At 40.6% G+C, this 17836-nt stretch overlaps 1 protein-coding gene across 3 annotated transcripts in view; it reads left to right on the top strand.

Annotated features, from left to right (window-relative positions):
• DIAPH1 (diaphanous related formin 1) overlaps positions 1-17836 on the top strand; it is a 102681-nt gene that overhangs the window by 75072 nt on the left and 9773 nt on the right. For all 3 annotated transcript variants that reach the window (XM_041766873.1, XM_041766874.1, XM_041766875.1), the window contains 8 exons: positions 10036-10134; positions 14301-14395; positions 14716-14817; positions 15042-15281; positions 15426-15555; positions 16291-16415; positions 17052-17216; positions 17359-17494. In XM_041766873.1, coding sequence (XP_041622807.1) covers positions 10036-10134; positions 14301-14395; positions 14716-14817; positions 15042-15281; positions 15426-15555; positions 16291-16415; positions 17052-17216; positions 17359-17494 — 1092 coding nt within the window. The remainder of the gene's footprint in view (positions 1-10035; positions 10135-14300; positions 14396-14715; positions 14818-15041; positions 15282-15425; positions 15556-16290; positions 16416-17051; positions 17217-17358; positions 17495-17836) is intronic.

The following is a 17836-nucleotide window of genomic DNA, read 5'->3' as shown; positions in this document are numbered from 1 at the left end:
GGGATCCCTGCCCAGCCTGTTTTTGTTTGAACACGGCTATACCATTTGATTACATATTGTCTGTGTCATCTTTCATATTACACTAGTGGAAATAGACTTATTCAACAGGATACTACTTAAGACTAAACAGCCATTAAAAAAAAAAAAAAAGGTTAACTAAACCAAGCACGCAGATAGAAATCCTTCGAGTTAAAAGGGAACCCAGATCAACATTCTACTTATCACAAACTATTTCACTTAGAGCAAGTGTATGTGTATTGCCTCTCCTTTGAGACTAACCTCCTCAAGCTTCATTACCATGTTGGTATATTCCTTTCTCCCTTTGCAGCCAAAGCCATCTTGTGGCTAAAATGAAGCAGAGAAAAAGAAACACAGGCTGCCTCACTTACTAGTAAACTCTAAAAGGTCTTAGACACAATTACTTTTAAATCATTAAAAAAGCATTTTTATATTGATTACCCTCAGAAAATCAGTCTGGGTGGAGAGTTTTTCTAGTTCAGTGAAATTTATCCTTTTTACAACCAAAACTTGTTTTTAAAAATTAAAACATTAGGAACTCTCAAACAACAGCAAAAAATCCACCTTGAAAGTGTACAGTTTCACGGTTTGAGTATCACACAGTTGTACAGCCACTGTCACTATCTCATTCTGGAACATTCTCATCACAAAAGAAACTCCTGAATCCATCTGCAGTCACTCCCCCACCTTCTCTTCCCCCAACTTGGGAGTCATTGATCTGTTTTGTGTCTCTCTGGATTTGCCTGTTCTAGACAGTTTGTATCAGTGTAATCATACATTATATTCCCTTTTATGTCTGGTTTTCTCACTAATAATGATGCTTGCAAGGTTGATCCATGTTGTAGCCTGTGTTAGCTTTTCATTCTTGCTTATGGCTGAAAAATATTCTATTGCTTTAGATATACCACATTTTGTTTTTCCATTCATCAGGTGATAGACATTGGGTTGTTTCCACCTTTTGGCTATTACAAATAATGGTGCTGTGAATATTTTCCTTTTTTTTTTTTCTTAACTGAACAGTTTGAGATAAAGTACTGACATACCATGCCTCTCCCACATGTAAGACTATTCTTTTTGCTAACCACAGTGCAGTTACCACATTTAGGAAATTTATCATCGATATAATATTATTAGCTGATATACAACCCATATTCACATTTCACTGATTTGTGATTTTATGTATTGTGTTTTGTTTTGTTTTGAGTTGTTATTTATTTACAAGAGCAAGCAAGCGAGCATGAGTGGAAGGGCAGAGGGGCAGAAGGAGATGGAGGAGCAGACTCTCCACGGAGTAGGGAAACCTATATGGGGCTCTCCCAGGACCCTGGGATCATGACCCAAGCTGAAGGCAGACACTTAACCAGCTGAGCCTTGATTTTACACATGTTAATTACTAATTTTTTTATTGAGGTGAAGTTTGCATAAGATAACTATTTAAAGTAAACAATTCAGTGGTGCCCATAAAATGAAGTAGAAAGTTTCCCTTCTGTTTTTTTTTTTTTTTCCCCTTCTGTTTTTGAAAGTCATTACATAAAATTGGCATTCATTTTTCTTTCATCTTTTTATAGAATTCTCTAGTGAAACCTTCTGGACCAGGAGATTTCCTTTTCCTTTTTTTTTTTTCTTTTTTTTAAAAAAATATTTTTATTTATTCATGAGAGGCACAGAGAGAGAGAGAGAGAGAGAGAGAGGCAGGCAGAGAGACAGGCAGAGGGAGAAGCAGGCTCCATGCAAGGAGCCTGACGTGGGACTTGATCCCAGGTATCCAGGATCAGGCCCTGGGCTGAAGGCAGTACTAAACCACTGAGCCACCCAGGCTACCCTAGAAGACTTTTAATTATGATTTTAGTTGTTAAAATGGTTTCAATAGTGTTCAAATTATTTCCGAATGTGCACTTGAGCTTTGGTAGATTGTGATTTTTGAGGAGTGGGTCTCTTTCTGGTAAGTTGTCCAGTGTATAAGTACAGAGTGGTCTATAGTATCCCTTACTATCCTGTCACTGGTTCCAGGACCTGCAGTGACAATCCGTTTTATTCCTCATATTGGTAGTATATAGATCTTCTCTCTTTTTGACTTTGTGTGTTTGCCTTTTTTATTGATTTTTTTTTAATCTTTTTTAAAATTTTAGTAACATACAGTGCAATATCACTTTCAGGAGTTGAATTCAGTGATTCATCACTTACATATGACATCCATTGCTCTTCACAAGTGCCCTCTTTATTATTTATTTATTTTAAAGATTTTATTAATTAGAGATAGGGATGCTTGGGTGGCTCAGTGGTTGAGGATCTGCATTTGGCTTAGGTCGTGAACTCAGGGTCCTGTGATCAAGTCCCGTATCAGGCTCCCCACAGGGATCCTGCTTCTCCCTCTGCCTCTGCCTCTTTATGTCTCTCATGAATAAATAAAAAAATCTTTAAAAAATTTTTTTGAGAGAGAAAGAGAGCACAATCCACAGGGTAGGGGGGCAGAGGAAGGGGGAGAAGTAGACTTCTTGCTGAGCAGGGAGGCTGATTCGGGGCTTGATCCCAGGACCCCGAACTGAAGGTAAATGCTTAAACAGCTGAGCCACTCAAGTCCCCCACAGTGCAGTGCCCTCTTTTTTTTTTTTTTTTTAAGATTTATTTATTCATGAGAGACAGAGAGAGAGAGAGAGAATGAGAGAGAGAGGCAGAGACACAGGCAGAGGGAGAAGCAGGCTCCATGCAGGGAGCCCGACATGGGACTCGATCCTGGGACTCCAGGATCACATCCTGTGCTGAAGGCAGCGCTAAACCACTGAGCCACCCGGGCTGCCCTACAGGTGCCCTCTTTACTACCCATCACCTGTTTAGCCCATCTCCCACCCACCTCCCTCCACCCCTGAGTTTGTTCTCTATCATTAAGAGTCTCTAATGTTCTCTCATGGTTTGTTCCCCCTCACCTTTTTTTACCCCCTCCCATATGTTCATCTGTTTTGTTTCTTAAATTCCACATACGTGAAATCATGGGGTATTTCTTTCTTTGACTTATTTATTTTACTTAGCGTAATATACTCTAGCTCCATCCATATTGCAAATGGCAATTTATCATTCTTTTTGATGGCTGAGTAATATTCAAGTGTGTGTGTGTGTGTGTGTGTCTGTGTGTCTCAAATATACACCACATCTACTTTATTTATCAGTCCATGGACATTTGGGCTCTTTCCATAATTTGGCTGTTGGTAATAATACTGCTATAAACATCAGGAGGCATGTATCTCTTCAAATCCTTTGGGTAAATAACTAGTAGTGCAATTGCTAGATCATAGGGTAGCTCTATTTTTAATTTTTTGAGGAACCTCCATACTATTCTCCAGAGTGGCTGTACAGTTTGCATTCCCACTAACTGTAAGAGGGTTCCCCTTTTTTCCACATCCTCACCAACACCTGTTCTTTCTTATGTTGTTAATTTTAGCCATTTTGAGAGGTGTGAAGTGTTATCTCATTGTGGTTTTGATTTGTATTTCCCTGATGATGAGTGATACTGAGCATCTTTTTATGTGCCTGTTAGCCATCAGGATGTTGTCTATGGAAAAATATCTATTCGTGTCTTTAGCCTATTTCTTTACTGGATTATTTGTTTTTTTTTGGGGGGGGGTGTTCAGTTTAATTTCTTTATAGACTTTGGATACTAACCCTTTATCAGATATGTTGTTTGCACATATCTTCTCTCCCATTCGGTAGGCTGCCTTTTAGATTTGTTTATTGTTTCCTTATATCCAAAAACTTTATATTTTGATGAGTGCCACTAGTTCATTTTTGTTTTTGTTTCCCTTTCCTCCAACAATGTGTCTGGTAAGAAGTTGATGCAGCCGAAGTCAAAAGGTTGCTGTGTTCTCTACAGTTTTGACGATATCCTTTCTCACATTTAGGTCTTTCATCCATTTTGAATTTATTTTTGTGGATAGTGTAAGAAAGCTGTCCGGATTCATTCTTCTGCATATTGGTGTCCAGTTTTCCCAGCACCATTTGTTGAAGAGACTATCTTTTTTCGATTGGATATTCTCTCCTGCTTTGTCGAAGATGAATTGACCATATAATTTTGGATCCATTTCTGGGTTTTCTATTCTCTTCCATTGATCTACATGTCTCTTTGTCTCATGTGTCTCTTTTTGTCTCCATGACTACAGCTTTGCAGTATAGCTTGAAATCCAGAATGTGTGATACCTCTAGTTTTCTTTTCCTTTTTCAGGATTGCTTTGGCTATTTGGGGTCTTTTGTGATTCCATACAGCTTTTAGAATTATTTGTTCTACCTCTGTGAAAAGTGCTGGTGGTATTTTGATGAGGATTGCATTAAATGTGTAGATTGCCTTAGGTAACATAGGCGTTTTTACAATGTTTGTTCTTCTAATCTACGATCATGGAATATTTTTCAATTTCTTTGTGTCCTCTTCAGTTTCTTTCACAAGTGTTCTGTGGCTTTTAGAATACAGATCTTTTGTCACTTTGGTTAGATTTATTGCTAGGTATCTGTTTTTGGAGCAGTTGCAAACGGGATTGATTCCTTGATTTCTTTTTCTGCTACTTTATTATTGGTGTATGGAAATGCAACAGAGTTCTGCACATTGATTTTATATGCTGTGACTGCTGAATTCTTGAATTCTAGCAACTTTCTGGTGGAGTCTATTTTATTGATTTTTTTTAAAGCACCTTTTTCAATCATTAGATTTTCTCTTTTGTGTTCATTTTTATTGATATGTGCTCTTAAATTCTTCATTTCCTTCCATTTGCTCTGGGTTTGTTTTGGTTTTTTTCTAATTCTTTGAGGTAGAAAATTGGACTACTGACTTTTCTTCTTTTCTAATGTAAACTTGGTGTGTCAGTTTCACTGTCAGCATTGCTATAGCTGCATCCCGTATGTTTCGATGTATTGTACTTTCATTTTCATTCAGTTCTGTGTATCTTAAAATTTTCTCTTGAGACTTTCTATCTGACTCACAGATTACTTAGAAGTGGTTCTTTAGTTTCCAAGTGTTTGGATATTTTCCTGTTATCTTTTGGTTATTGATTTGTAGTTTGATTCCATTATGGTTAGAGAACATACTCTGATTTCAATTCATTAAATCTATTGCGGTTTATTTTATGACCCAAGATACCATCTTTCTTGGTAAATGTCCAATGGACGCTTGAAAAAAATTTTTTTCTGCTCATGATGGGTGAAATGTTTCATATACCTCAGTTAAACTTGTTGATGGAATGTCACAGTCACTTGTTCTGTATCCTTGCTGATTTTCTGCCTAGTAGTTCTACCCCTTACTGAGAGTAGGGAGGGTATTGATTTCTTGGAGTATTGTTGTGGTTTGCTATGTCAGTTTCTCATTTCACCTGTATCCATTTTTGTTTCTTATATTGAGGGGGGCCCTATTGTTTGGTGCATACACATTTAGAATTGTTATGTCTTCCTAGTGGATTGATCCTTTAATCATTATGTAATGTACCTCTTTTTTTTTTTTCCTTTCTCTTTGTATCTAGTTATTTTATTTGCCCTAACTTCTACTTACCTGTAATTTATAGATGTTTTGTTTTTAATGTTTGCATGGTGTATCTTTTTTCAGCCTCTTAATTTCAACCTACTTCTATCTTTGTATTTGAAGTAAATTTATAGACAGCATATTGTTGGGTCTTTTATTAATCTACTTGCCCATTGTTTTATGTCCATCTGAGCCTGTCAGTATCACTGTCATCAAGGAATACCAGGAGGTACTCATTTGGTCCCCCACTACCTGTAGCACAGGAAAATATGCAGGGAGACCCCACACATAGTTTCCTGACCAGACCCAGTGCTGTAGCTGAATGAACCCTTGTGGTTCTTAATGACCATAAGATGCACTTCAGCAATGGTTATCAGGGAACTTTGAAAAAATATTTATTGCTACAGGTCCTGGAGGATGCAGAACACACTTGGACTGTACAATGAAGTATCTGGTAGAGAGACAGAGAGAGAAACAGAGACCGAGAAAGGTAGCCCCCAGAGTTCTGCATATATTGGGGTCAAGGATAGGGTACCAAGGGTTTTGCTGGTTTACTCTGTTGGTAAATTTAAAACATAAAAGCAAGAATTAAATTGCAGGAAGGAAAAAGTGGGGTCATTCAAACAATTATTTAGGTTACCTGGAGCTTTCTAAAAGGGAGACTTCATGGGTGGGTGGCCTGGCTCTCAAACTAGTTGTATAGATGGCAATATGGAAATAGATGTCTTTGAAGTGGATGCCTCAGCAAGCAAAAAGTTAAAGCTAATTGTCAGGCACCTAACCTACAGCCAATCTCTGTTGTTGTATTTATATCATTTATATTAAAGGTGATGATGGGCAGCCTGTGTGGCTCACATGGTTTAGCACCCCCTTCAGCCCAGGGCCTGATCCTGGAGACCTGGGATCAAGTCCCACGTCAGGCTCCCTGCATGGAGCCTGCTTCTCCCTCTGCCTGTGTCTCTGCACCCCCGCCCCCCTTTCTGTCTCTCTGTCTCTCATGAATAAATAAAATCTTTTTTTTTTTTTTTAAATTAAAAAAGGTAACTACTGAATGTTAGGACTTAAGTCTGCCATTGTGTTTTCAGTTTGCTTCCTCTATTTCTTTTTTCTTAATTTCCTATGGTTTCTTTTAATATTTTTAAAGATTCCATTTTGACTAATGTATAATACCTGATTGTATCACTTTATATGGTTTGCTTGGGTTTTGCTCTAGGTATAACATTATGCATACATAATTTATCCTGGTGTGATGATACTGATATTTTTACCAGTTCAAGTGAAGCATAGAAACTTTATTTTCATTTAGGTCCCTTTACTCTCCCCACTTTTTAAAACAGTTATATTTCTTCTACATAGGGTTAGTTCATTTTGGTAGAGCTGATAAGGCTGTATTGTGGTGTCTGTCTTGATTGGAGAGGAGTTCCCAAAACTGGGGCAATGATTGATTGGGTTGAGGCTGGTGGCGCAGGCAGTGAAGGAATTCACTGGAGGCAGAACATAGGTGAGAGAAGTTTATTGAATGTACTGCTAGGGAGCAACAGTCAGGATAACAGAGGAGAGGCTATCTGCCATGAGGGAGTGGGTGCGGGCTGTTTTTCAAGAGGGAAGGTGAGGAAGTATGGCCAACATAGGGAATTCTCACTTTTTTGGTAGCTGTGTCTGGTTGTGGATAGCCCATGGGTTAGTGGATATTTTAAGGTAGGTCACCTGATGGGCCTGTCTGTATTCAGTCAGGGCGTTGCTGTGGGCTCTTTCTACCTTCCATCATTCCAGCCTGTGGTCTAAAAGCAGCCTCTCTGCAGATGATTGTCTCCTCCTGAGTTACAGGTTCTTGTAGTTCTTCATTAGTCTAGTGGTTGTTGTGAATTACTGCATGGAATTACATCTTCCACAAAGGGACTTTTCATCCCTTTCTTTCTTGTATATGTACCTTATATTTATTTTTATCTTATTGCCAAGCACAAAAGCTGAGTCTGTTTTTAATCATCAGTAATGATTATGTATCTTTCTATTTTGCCAGTATAAAATGAGAGCTTTACTTTTCTTCTTCCCTTTTTCTTTTCTTTCTTTCTTTCTTTCTTTCTTTTTTTTTTTTTTTTTAAGATTTTATTTATTTATTCATGAGAGACAGAGAGAGAGAGGCAGAGACACACAGGCAGAGGGAGAAACAGGCTCCATGCAGGAAGCCCGACCCGGGACTCAATCCCGGGTCTCCAGGATCAGGCCCGGGGCTGAAGGTGGTGCTAAACCACTGAGCCATCGGGGGCTGCCCTCTTCTTCCCTTTTTCTAAGTTTTTGTGATACAGTCTGGATGTTTTAACTCTCCATTTTAATCTGACCGCCCATAATTTCCATTTTGTATATGATCTGATCTGTCTTTAGTACCTCTCTGACTTTTCCTCACCTCCCCCTCACTCCCTGCAGCCATAATGATCTTTTTGCTTTTCTTTGAACTCACCAGGCATGCTCCTTTCTTGGGCCTTTGTATTCTTTGTGCCCTCTGCCCGAAATGAAATGAGTCCCCTTCTCCCTGAAGATACTCCCTTGGCTTGTGCTGTCTCTTCCTAAAAGGCCGTTTTTGTTTTTGTTTTTTTTCTAAAAGATCTTTTTTCAGAAGTCATATTCTAAGACTTTCCCTCATCCCTCTAAAGGTATAATCCATCCCCTATTAAAGCCCCGTTTCTTCTCTACTTGATTTTTTCACAGAACTATGACTAGCTAATACAGTAATTTAAGTATTAACTGGTTGTCTCTTTCTCTTGATTAGAATATGAGTTCCATGAAGACAAGAATCTATATCTGTTTTGTTCACAGTTATTTTTTAAAAAAATATTTTATTTGCTTGAGAGAGAGAGCACAAGTGAGGGGAGGAGCAGAGATGGAAGGAGAGGAACAAGCAGACTCTGCCTTGAGCTTGGATCCCAAACCCCCACCCCAGGATCCTGTGATTGTGACCTGAGCCAAAACCAAGAGTCAGACACTCAACTGACCAAGCCACCAAGCCACTCCTCTGTTTTGTTCACTGTTTTATTCACAGTGCCCAGAATAACCTGGCACATATACATAGATTCTCGATAATAGGTGCTCAGTGTTTAGATAAGTACCTAATCTTCATGTATTTAAAATTTTCCTTCTTTAGATTGGGACTGTCAGGCCAAAGGATGAGTGTTTTTAGTAGTTCTTGGTACTTTTTGCCATGTAAATTTTTTTGTTTGCTTTATTTCTTATTTGTACCAGGTAATACTTTTTGTATGATTTAAAATTCAAACAGTATGAAGTTTGTGTTGAAAAGTATTCCTTCCGCTTCCATATTTAAGCACCTCATTCCTCCTCTCCTTAGAAGCAACTAACTTTGTCCATTTTTGGACACTCCTTGGGGAGATATACCAGTTGAGCCTCCTATAAAGAGTTGATATCAGGTTATATTATAGGACAGAATATTGTACAATTCTATCTGTCCAGAACATTCCTATTTCCCTTTCTATCTACCTCCCAACCCCCTTCAATAGCCAGTGTCAACCATTTTTTTAGAGAATGTTCCTGTCATGCTAATTGCTAAAAGAGTGAGATAATAAAATATTACTCTGTCTATGCTCTTGAAGTTCAAAATCTAGGTAGGATGGTAAAATATACACACTTAAAAAGTAACAGAGGGTTGGGCCTCCTGGCTTGCTTAGTCAGTGGAGTGTGCAACTCTTGATCTCAGGGTTGTGAGTTCAAGCCCCATGTTGCATGTAGAGGTTACTTAAAAATAAAATCTTTTTTTCTTTTTTTTTTAAAGTAACAAGGGCACCTGAGTGACTCCATTGTTTTTGTTTTTGACTCAGTTTGTTAGGCATCTGACTCTTGGTTTCTGCTCAGGTCATGATCTCATAGGTCATGAGATTGAGTCCCACATCAGGCTCAGGGGAGTCTGTGAAGCAGATTTCCCTCTGCCCCTTACCCCACTTGCACGCACACAGGGCACACTCTCTTGCTCTCTAAAATAAACCTTTAAAACAAAGAAAAATTTCATAGAGAACTCCTGTTCATGATGGAGCTTGAAAGATAAATAGAATTTTTAATAGACACAAGAGGATAACATGGTGGAAGTCTCTAGTAACAGTTTGGCAAACTACATCCCTCAGGCTATTTCACTTGTATATTGTCTTTGCTCTCATGCTGTAGTGACAGAGTTGAGCAGTTGAAACAGATCATATGGTCTGCAAAACCTAAAATATTTACTATCTGGTTCCTCAGAAGGCTCTGTGAGCAAATAATAGGATGTAGGTAGGAAAATGTTACTGATAACAGGTAAAGAAAGGAGAATAAGATGTTGACTATAGTTGGGGGGGTATCAGTAATAGAAGAGTGGAGGGCTAAAGAAAAGGAATACAATTAGGGAAACCATTGTTAAGAGGAAGTGAGGAGTCATTCCAGGCTAGTACAGTAGTTCAGTAAGGCTCAAATGTGGCTTGTCCATAATCATGCTTTTCTTTTTCTTTCTTTTTTTAATCATGCTTTTCTAATCTTTCCTTTACTAGCCAAGAAGGATCAGGAAGGTGGAGAAGAAAAAAAATCTGTGCAAAAGAAAAAAGTAAAAGAGTTAAAGGTGTTGGATTCAAAGACGGCCCAGAATCTCTGTGAGTGACTCTGTGATTCCTAACTATTTGAAATGTTGAAGGGGTTCTTCTAAAAGCTTAATTTTGGTAGATCCAGGGTCCCTTGATTTGTTGAGTTCCTGATGTATGCCAGGCATTGTATAGGGAATTTCCAGTATCTTGTTTAATTCCTCAGTAGCACTGCAAGATTATTCCTTACCTTAAAACTAGATACTAACAGCATTTAAGACTTTTAGGAATTTTAGGTAGGGAAAGACAGGTTTGGGATTTGAACCTCAGATTTTTTTTTTAAATTTCAAAGCCCTTACTGTTTCCATTGCATCCACAGAATATTGTAGCCACTGTGCATTTCTTTCTTTCTAACTTTCTTTTAAGTACTTCCTTCAAATATAGGCACTAGTTTGCCTTCACTTAAATCTAAAACAACTTTGTGGTTTAGAATAAATAATGTAAATCCTGTACTTCTCAAACTAGGATCAGAATCTCTTCTGCAAAATTGGTATAGGTAGTACTTACTTGATCAGGATGAATGTTGATTTTGTTTGTTTGTTTGTCTGTTGATCTCCTTTATATTGAGTAATAGAGATTTAAATATTTGCTCAACAAATATTTGAGGTTCTGCCATGTTGCAGTCTCTGTTAGGCACGTATGAGACAGGTTTTCCAGAGATGAGAGGGTATATATTCCATAAAACCTATTCACAATCTTGAAATGTGGCTGTTGTACCCATTTTTCAAAATGAGATTTAAGTTTAGATTTTGTGACTTGGCCAAGGTATACATACCCATAAGTAAAATCAGGGATAGAATGATAACAGTAAGCCTTTACATTATTCTTTGTTCTATAGTCCTAGATCATTGACAACAAATACTACTAAATATTGTCTGTGGTTACGTAAGTCCTTTTATGGAGACCAAAGTAATGTGAGATAGTTCTCAAGATTATCTCTGGGAATAGAAAATATGAGTAACTCCTATTTTAGAAAATGATACAAGACTGGGTAGTACATGGTTCTTTCCAGCTGGGTGATAACAACATAGAAAACACAACTCAAAAAAAAAAAAAAAAAAAAGAAAACACAACTCACAAAGAGAATTGAGATTTGTTTAGAGAGGAGGGATGGCCTAGGAGATGTGATTTAGTGATTCAGAAATTATTATTCAATGCCTCTTATGTGCTAGGGACACTAAGCTGAATAAGTCATAGTCCCTGTTTTCAGGAAGCATGCATCTCATGGAGACAGAAAAGTAAATAATATAACCACGCAGACTAAGTGCTGTGATGGGGTGTGCTAGGGTGCCAAGAAAGGGGCATCTGAATCGAGTAGGGGGAATATTGGAGGGAGAATGGCATTCGAAAAGAGGTACTGCTTAAACTGAGTTGAAAGAACGATGAGTCATGAGTGAAGTGAAGGGTGAGGGCTGTTTTCATGCAGAGGGGTCAGCACGTATGAAGGCATAGATGCACGAAGTGACACTGTGCGGATGGAAAATTGCAAGTTGTTGAGTACAGCTGAATAAAGGCTGTATGTATGTGGGGGAGTGGTGACAAAAGGAGCTTTCAAGAAACCCATAGAAGCTAAATTATAGAGAATTCTGACAGGCTTAGGTTAAGAAGTATCTGTTATCCTGAAAGCTTTGGAATTTATTAAAAGGATTTTAATCTCAAAAATGAGTAATATGCCCTGTGTAACTTAGGGGAAGGCTACTTGAGCAGTGACTTTGAGGTTGGATTGCTAAGGTCCAGGAAGACTCCAGGCAGATAGATGAGTTATGTTCTTGCTTTAAACTAGGTGAGAGGTAATGAGGGCCTGAAACTAAAATGGTGAGAATGACTAGGAATGCAGAAGATACTAAGGAGATAGAAATGGAACTTAATGACTGGCTGAGGGGTGAGGGAGATGTTTTCCTTGGTTTACATCACTCTATAGAGAGTGGTACCATTTACTAAAACAGGAAAATCCAGCCAGGAGCAAAACGCCTTTTGGGAGAAGAATGGTGAGTACTAGACATGAATGAGAGGCAGCAGGGTGGTGGGTAGGAATGATTACTTATAGGATAGAATTTAAGGTACCTATGGGACTCTTCCAGAAGGATGAGTGTATTAGGCATTTGGGTGTAGGAATCAGGAGGAAGGTTTGGCTAGAGGTGGGAATTTAGGAGGTAGCATAGGAATCATAGCTGAAGCCATGAGTTTGCTTTGAAGACCACTAATATTTAAGGGGCAATAGAAGGAGGGCAGGTGGGTAGAGAACTCAAAGACTGGAAAAGAGCAACAAGAAGAATGGTATGGCATAGTCCTAAGAAATGGGGGGTAGTCAGTAGTGTCAAACAAAGACGAAAGTGATAAAATCAGGACAGGTACAGGAATCCCTTAGATCTGGTATGAAGAAAGTGAGTAGCCTTAGCAAGAAAAATTTCAGTATAGCATGACTAAGAACAGAGGCTCTGGAATCCTTTAGTATTTAAATCCTGTTTGCAACCCTTACTGGCAGTGTGCCCTTGGATTTGAGTAGCTTAACTTTAAGTATTAGTTTCCTTTTCTGTCAAATGGGGCAAATAATACAGACATACAGGATATTATGAATAGGGTTAAATGAGATCACGTATGTAGATTATGTTTAAGGTACTGTGTGTGACATTTAATAAATAATTTTGGTCTTTTCATTAACTCTGGGAACAAGAAAATAGATGAGAGCTGTGGATGTGAAGAGAATAGACTTTTGTATTTTTATTTTTTATTTATTTATTTTTAAAGATTTATTTATTCATGAGAGACAGAGAGAGAGGCAGAGACACAGGCAGAGGGAGAAGCAGGCTCCATGCAGGGAGCCTGACGTGGGACTTGATCCCGGGTCTCCAGGATCAGGCCCTGAGCTGAAGGTAGTGCTAAACTGCTGAGCTACCTGGGCTGCCCAGACTTTTGTATTTTTAGAACGTTGTAGAGTGGTGGAAAGAAGTTGGTAATTAGAGAGGATTATCAGGTCAGGGTCTTTGGTTTTTGTTTTTAAGATAGTAGAAACTTGATTATGTGTATATGCTGAAGCCCCTGGTCCTCAGGGCCACCTGTTCTATTGAAATAGAAGAAAAAGATGAGTACATGGGTATAGTTGCTGATAAGCTTACATAAATGTTGGCACAAGTTTTCTTCTGGATAATCCCAAATAGTCCTTACCCAAGCCTTTTCTGGCTTGGCTCTGGCTGAGAGCCCCCAGTGCATAAAAGAATGCTTAGCAAGTAATTTGACCAGTGGCTTCAAGTTTGTTTTTTTCTTCAGTGAAGAGGAACAAGATTTTTTTTTTTTAATCGGAAGTGGTGGGACATGAGGATACTTTGGAGGAGCTTCCAGGAGGGCCTAGCACAGAACAGGGATGCACAGAAGGACTGCTAGGCAGCACTGAGCCCTCCACTATCATTGGTGCCACTCCACACTGATGAACTGTGATCTACAGAGTCTTTGCCAGCAGGGTTCATCAACTCAGGTGCAAGGAGAGAGGCGACATGGCTGGACTGACCAGGAACTGGAAGGAGAAGGAAACAAGAATGGGAGTAGTAGTAATAGAAATGTCAGTAATGGCTGAGATGGGACGAAGCTGTAGACTGTAGGCTCTGGGTGAATAGAGAAAGCAAAGTAGAACTTTGGAGAAAATGGAATGATTGGCGCTCACACCAGAGAAAGCGAGTGCTGCTTTGGTGAGGTTGAGGGGCCGTTGGTAGAGGCTAGTGAGTGAGAGAGCTGGGAAACAGGAAGTGTTTGTTGGGGAACAAGAGATGGCAATTTAAGAACCAGAGCATTTGAAGGCAGTGGCAGCTTTGAGGATGGAGTCATGGGAGTGGGGAACTAAAAATAAAGTGGGATGAGAATCTTGGATATGTCTAGATAGAGAAGATCAAAATCTTCCTGTATAAGTGAAGGCCAGGAGCCACAGTGTTTGTAGAATGTGGTGCTTGGAGCAGTGTAGCTGGCGTGTGGGGTTTCATAAGAGAGGAAACTGGAGGGTGGGGATCTGAGACACTGGACTCCGGAACTTGGATTTTAACTACGCAGGCAGTGGGGAGCTGGTGGAGGTTTCTAGAGTGACTTGAAATGAATACTCTTAGGCATATAGTCCAGCAGAGGTTTGTAGAATAGGCTGGAAGGGAGAGGAGACAGAGAAGAATGTGGCTTTATGTCTCATTTTCCGGCAGCCATCTTTCTGGGTTCCTTTCGCATGGCCTATCAAGAGATTAAGAATGTCATCCTGGAGGTGAACGAGAGTATTCTCACTGAGTCTATGATCCAGGTAAGGAGCAAGATTGTTCTGCAGGAGCTGGCTCTTGATGTCACAATACACAAGCCTCATCTGTTTAGAGGGTGAGGCCCTCTAGGACTGTTGCTTTACAGAATGCTGGCTTTGGGTAAGCGTCCATCTCTCCAGTGGTTGGGTTATTTCTGGTATTATTTTTCAAAAGTCCTGCCATCTTACTAGCTGCCTCTCAGCCAACCCCCCAGCCCCTACCCCATTTCCTTCTTAGTGGTCTTTGGGCAGAGTGGGAGACTGACAAGAGGCTCAAGCTGTCACATGACACACAGGCACATGACACAGTCCCTTCTCTCTTTCAGAACCTCATTAAGCAAATGCCAGAGCCAGAGCAGTTAAAAATGCTTTCCGAACTGAAGGATGAATATGATGACCTGGCTGAGTCAGAGCAGTTTGGTGTGGTGGTGAGTAAGGCCTGTGGCAATAAGCTCTTCTCTGACTCTGTCGCCCGCTCCTTCTCCTAGAGCAGCCAGGGCACTTGTTCCTCCCTTCCTATCTGTTTTGAACCTGTCTCTCTCTGCGCAGTACTCTGAACTCCCAGCCTCCCATACGAGACTCAAGTCTGTATGTCTCTCTTGATCTGCTCTCTCCCTGCTGGCTATCCTGGAACTGTTTGTCTTCCCACCAGATGGGCGCTGTGCCCCGCCTGCAGCCTCGCCTCAATGCCATCCTCTTCAAGCTACAGTTTAGTGAGCAAGTGGAGAATATTAAGCCAGAGATTGTTTCTGTGACTGCCGCATGTGAGGAATTACGAAAGAGTGAGAGCTTCTCTAGCCTTCTGGAGATCACCTTGCTTGTGGGAAACTATATGAATGCTGGCTCCAGAAATGCTGGTGCTTTTGGCTTCAACATCAGCTTCCTCTGTAAGGTGAGCCAGGTGGTTAGAGCAGAACAACAGAAGGGAAGGCAGCTGGCCTCTATGAGTACAGTGTGGCAAACTGCTATGGGCCTCAGGTCTTGGGCATGTCCAGACTAACAAGTTACTCCTCTTCTCCCCTCCACCCCGCCCCAGCTTCGAGACACCAAGTCCACAGATCAGAAGATGACATTGTTGCACTTCTTAGCTGAGTTGTGTGAGAATGACTATCCTGATGTCCTGAAGTTTCCAGATGAGCTTGCCCATGTGGAGAAAGCCAGCCGAGGTGGGGCAGGTTGGGGTGAAACTAGAAGGCTGTTCCAGGCCCCCAAAATCTCTGCATGGGATGGAAATAAGACACAGTCTAGATCTTAGATAATTTTCAGTTCTGCCTATTTTAGGTGGGAATGGGAGAGGTGTAGGCATGATGTCAGAGCCACAGAGGAGAGGATTATCAGGCAGAAGGGAGGTCTTCATGTATAGAAGTGGAAAACACTTTTCCCTTCCGAGGGAAACACCAAACACTAAAAAAGAACTGTAAGAAAGGTAGGTGTTTTTAGTCTAGGTCAGCAGTTCTTTTTATTCAGAAAGCGTGGAATTAAAAAAAAAAAAAAAAGCATGGACTAGATTAACAAAAATCAGGCCTTACCATCCTGATCGAGGCACACAAAAAGCAGCATTTAGTAGAAACGGGAACAGATTTCTGCCCTTCTGTATTTTTGTGTATAGCTCCTTCCTCCCAAACTCTGCTCTCTAAAATAAAGGAGACCAAGATCACAGGTTCTTATTAAATTAAATGAAGCCTCTCTTCTTGTGGAGGCTGTAGGTTTCAGTCATCAAGTAATTTATGATTTAACTGGAAAGATAACTGCAATGTGTGAAACATCTAAAGGAGAGAATGCCAGAGCTAAAGTCATGAGGTACAGCTCTGTGTGTACTGACGCTGTGCCTGGAAGAGTAGATGCTGATCGTCTTGGAACTGGAAATAAACTCTTGCATTCTGTTTTTGTGTTTCCTTTAGTCTCTGCTGAAAACTTGCAAAAGAACCTAGATCAGATGAAGAAACAAATTTCTGATGTGGAACGTGATGTTCAGAATTTCCCAGCTGCCACAGATGAGAGAGACAAGTTTGTTGAAAAAATGACTATATCCTTTCTTACAAGGAGGGAATTGCATCCTAGGCAGGGAAAGAAAGCTTCCCAGGGGGAGGACAGCAGGATAGTTCTGTTGATAGACAATTTTTTCCTTCTTTAAAAATATTAAAAAAAACAACAACAACAACTCTTTTCATTAAATATATAGTTCTTGAAAGCATTCTCACTGTTGTGGTCGGGACGTCATGCAGCTAGACTCAAATTCCTTGCTGATCCCTGACTCTCTGTCCCATCTCCACCACACACACACACACACACACACACACACACACACACACACGTTCTCTTCTCTTTCCCCTCTCAAAGGTAACCTCTGTGGCTGGGCTCCTGATTCTCAACTCATGAGTTTATTTTAAACAAAAACTGTGTTGGATTGCTTTTTGCACATACTGTTTCTTAGCCCTGGCTCCACAGCAGGGTATGCAAAACCTCCTCTTCTGTAGGTGGACCATGGTTTATGGTTGACCATTCCCCTGTTTGGGCTATTTAGATTGCCTCTCGCTTTTGCTCTTACAAACACTGCTGTACTGCATATCCTCGGGTGTGGCAGTGTGCATCTCTGAGGGTTCCTCGGGGCTAGAGAAGTGGGTCTGCTTTCCAGCCCTGGGCCTTGACTCCCTGGCCGCACAGCTTTGTGAAGGACGCTCAGGAGCAGTATAACAAGCTGCAGATGATGCACTGCAACATGGAGACCCTCTATAAGGAGCTGGGAGAGTACTTCCTCTTTGACCCCAAGAAGGTGACTGTGGAAGAATTCTTCATGGATCTACACAACTTTAAGAATATGTTTATGGTGAGCCAGGGACTCCTGCCGATGGAATCTTTTGTGGACATTTCTCACTTTTCACGTTGGTTGGGTTCACAGGGTGGGTGTTGGGTGCATGTATGTATAAGTGTATACACGCCCACGTGTTTTGTTGTGTTTCCCTCCACAGCAAGCAGTGAAGGAAAACCAGAAGCGGCGGGAGACAGAGGAAAAGATGCGGCGAGCGAAACTAGCCAAGGAGAAGGCAGAGAAGGAGCGGCTCGAGAAGCAGCAGAAGAGAGAGCAACTCATAGACATGAATGCAGGTGAGAAGCAGACAAGGGCTAGGGCTTCTCTGCCTAGAGTCTCGAGTCCAAAGACAACAGCTCATACCTGAGCTCAACTCCTGGCAAAAGATTGTGGGCGGCCTTTTACCTCCAAGAGCCTGATGCTGCGCTTTGGCCTCACTCGGCTCCCCTGGATGCACATTCCAGTGCTCCGTGCTTGGCCCTTCTCCCTCTGCTAGCTCTTGTGTTATGTCTCATCTCCCCCAGTGGTTTTAGTATTGCTGTAACACGTACTCTTCTGCCTGGCAAATATTCTTACAGCCTGTTTTTGTACCCTCTACTAAACCTTTCATTTTTTTCCCCCAAAATGTTTTCCTGGCC

The sequence above is a fragment of the Vulpes lagopus genome, chromosome 8 (genome assembly GCF_018345385.1).
Source record: "Vulpes lagopus strain Blue_001 chromosome 8, ASM1834538v1, whole genome shotgun sequence".
Lineage (NCBI taxonomy): Eukaryota > Metazoa > Chordata > Mammalia > Carnivora > Canidae > Vulpes > Vulpes lagopus.
The sequence above is the reverse complement of the archived record's forward strand: the minus strand, read 5'-3'. Positions and strand labels throughout refer to the sequence as shown.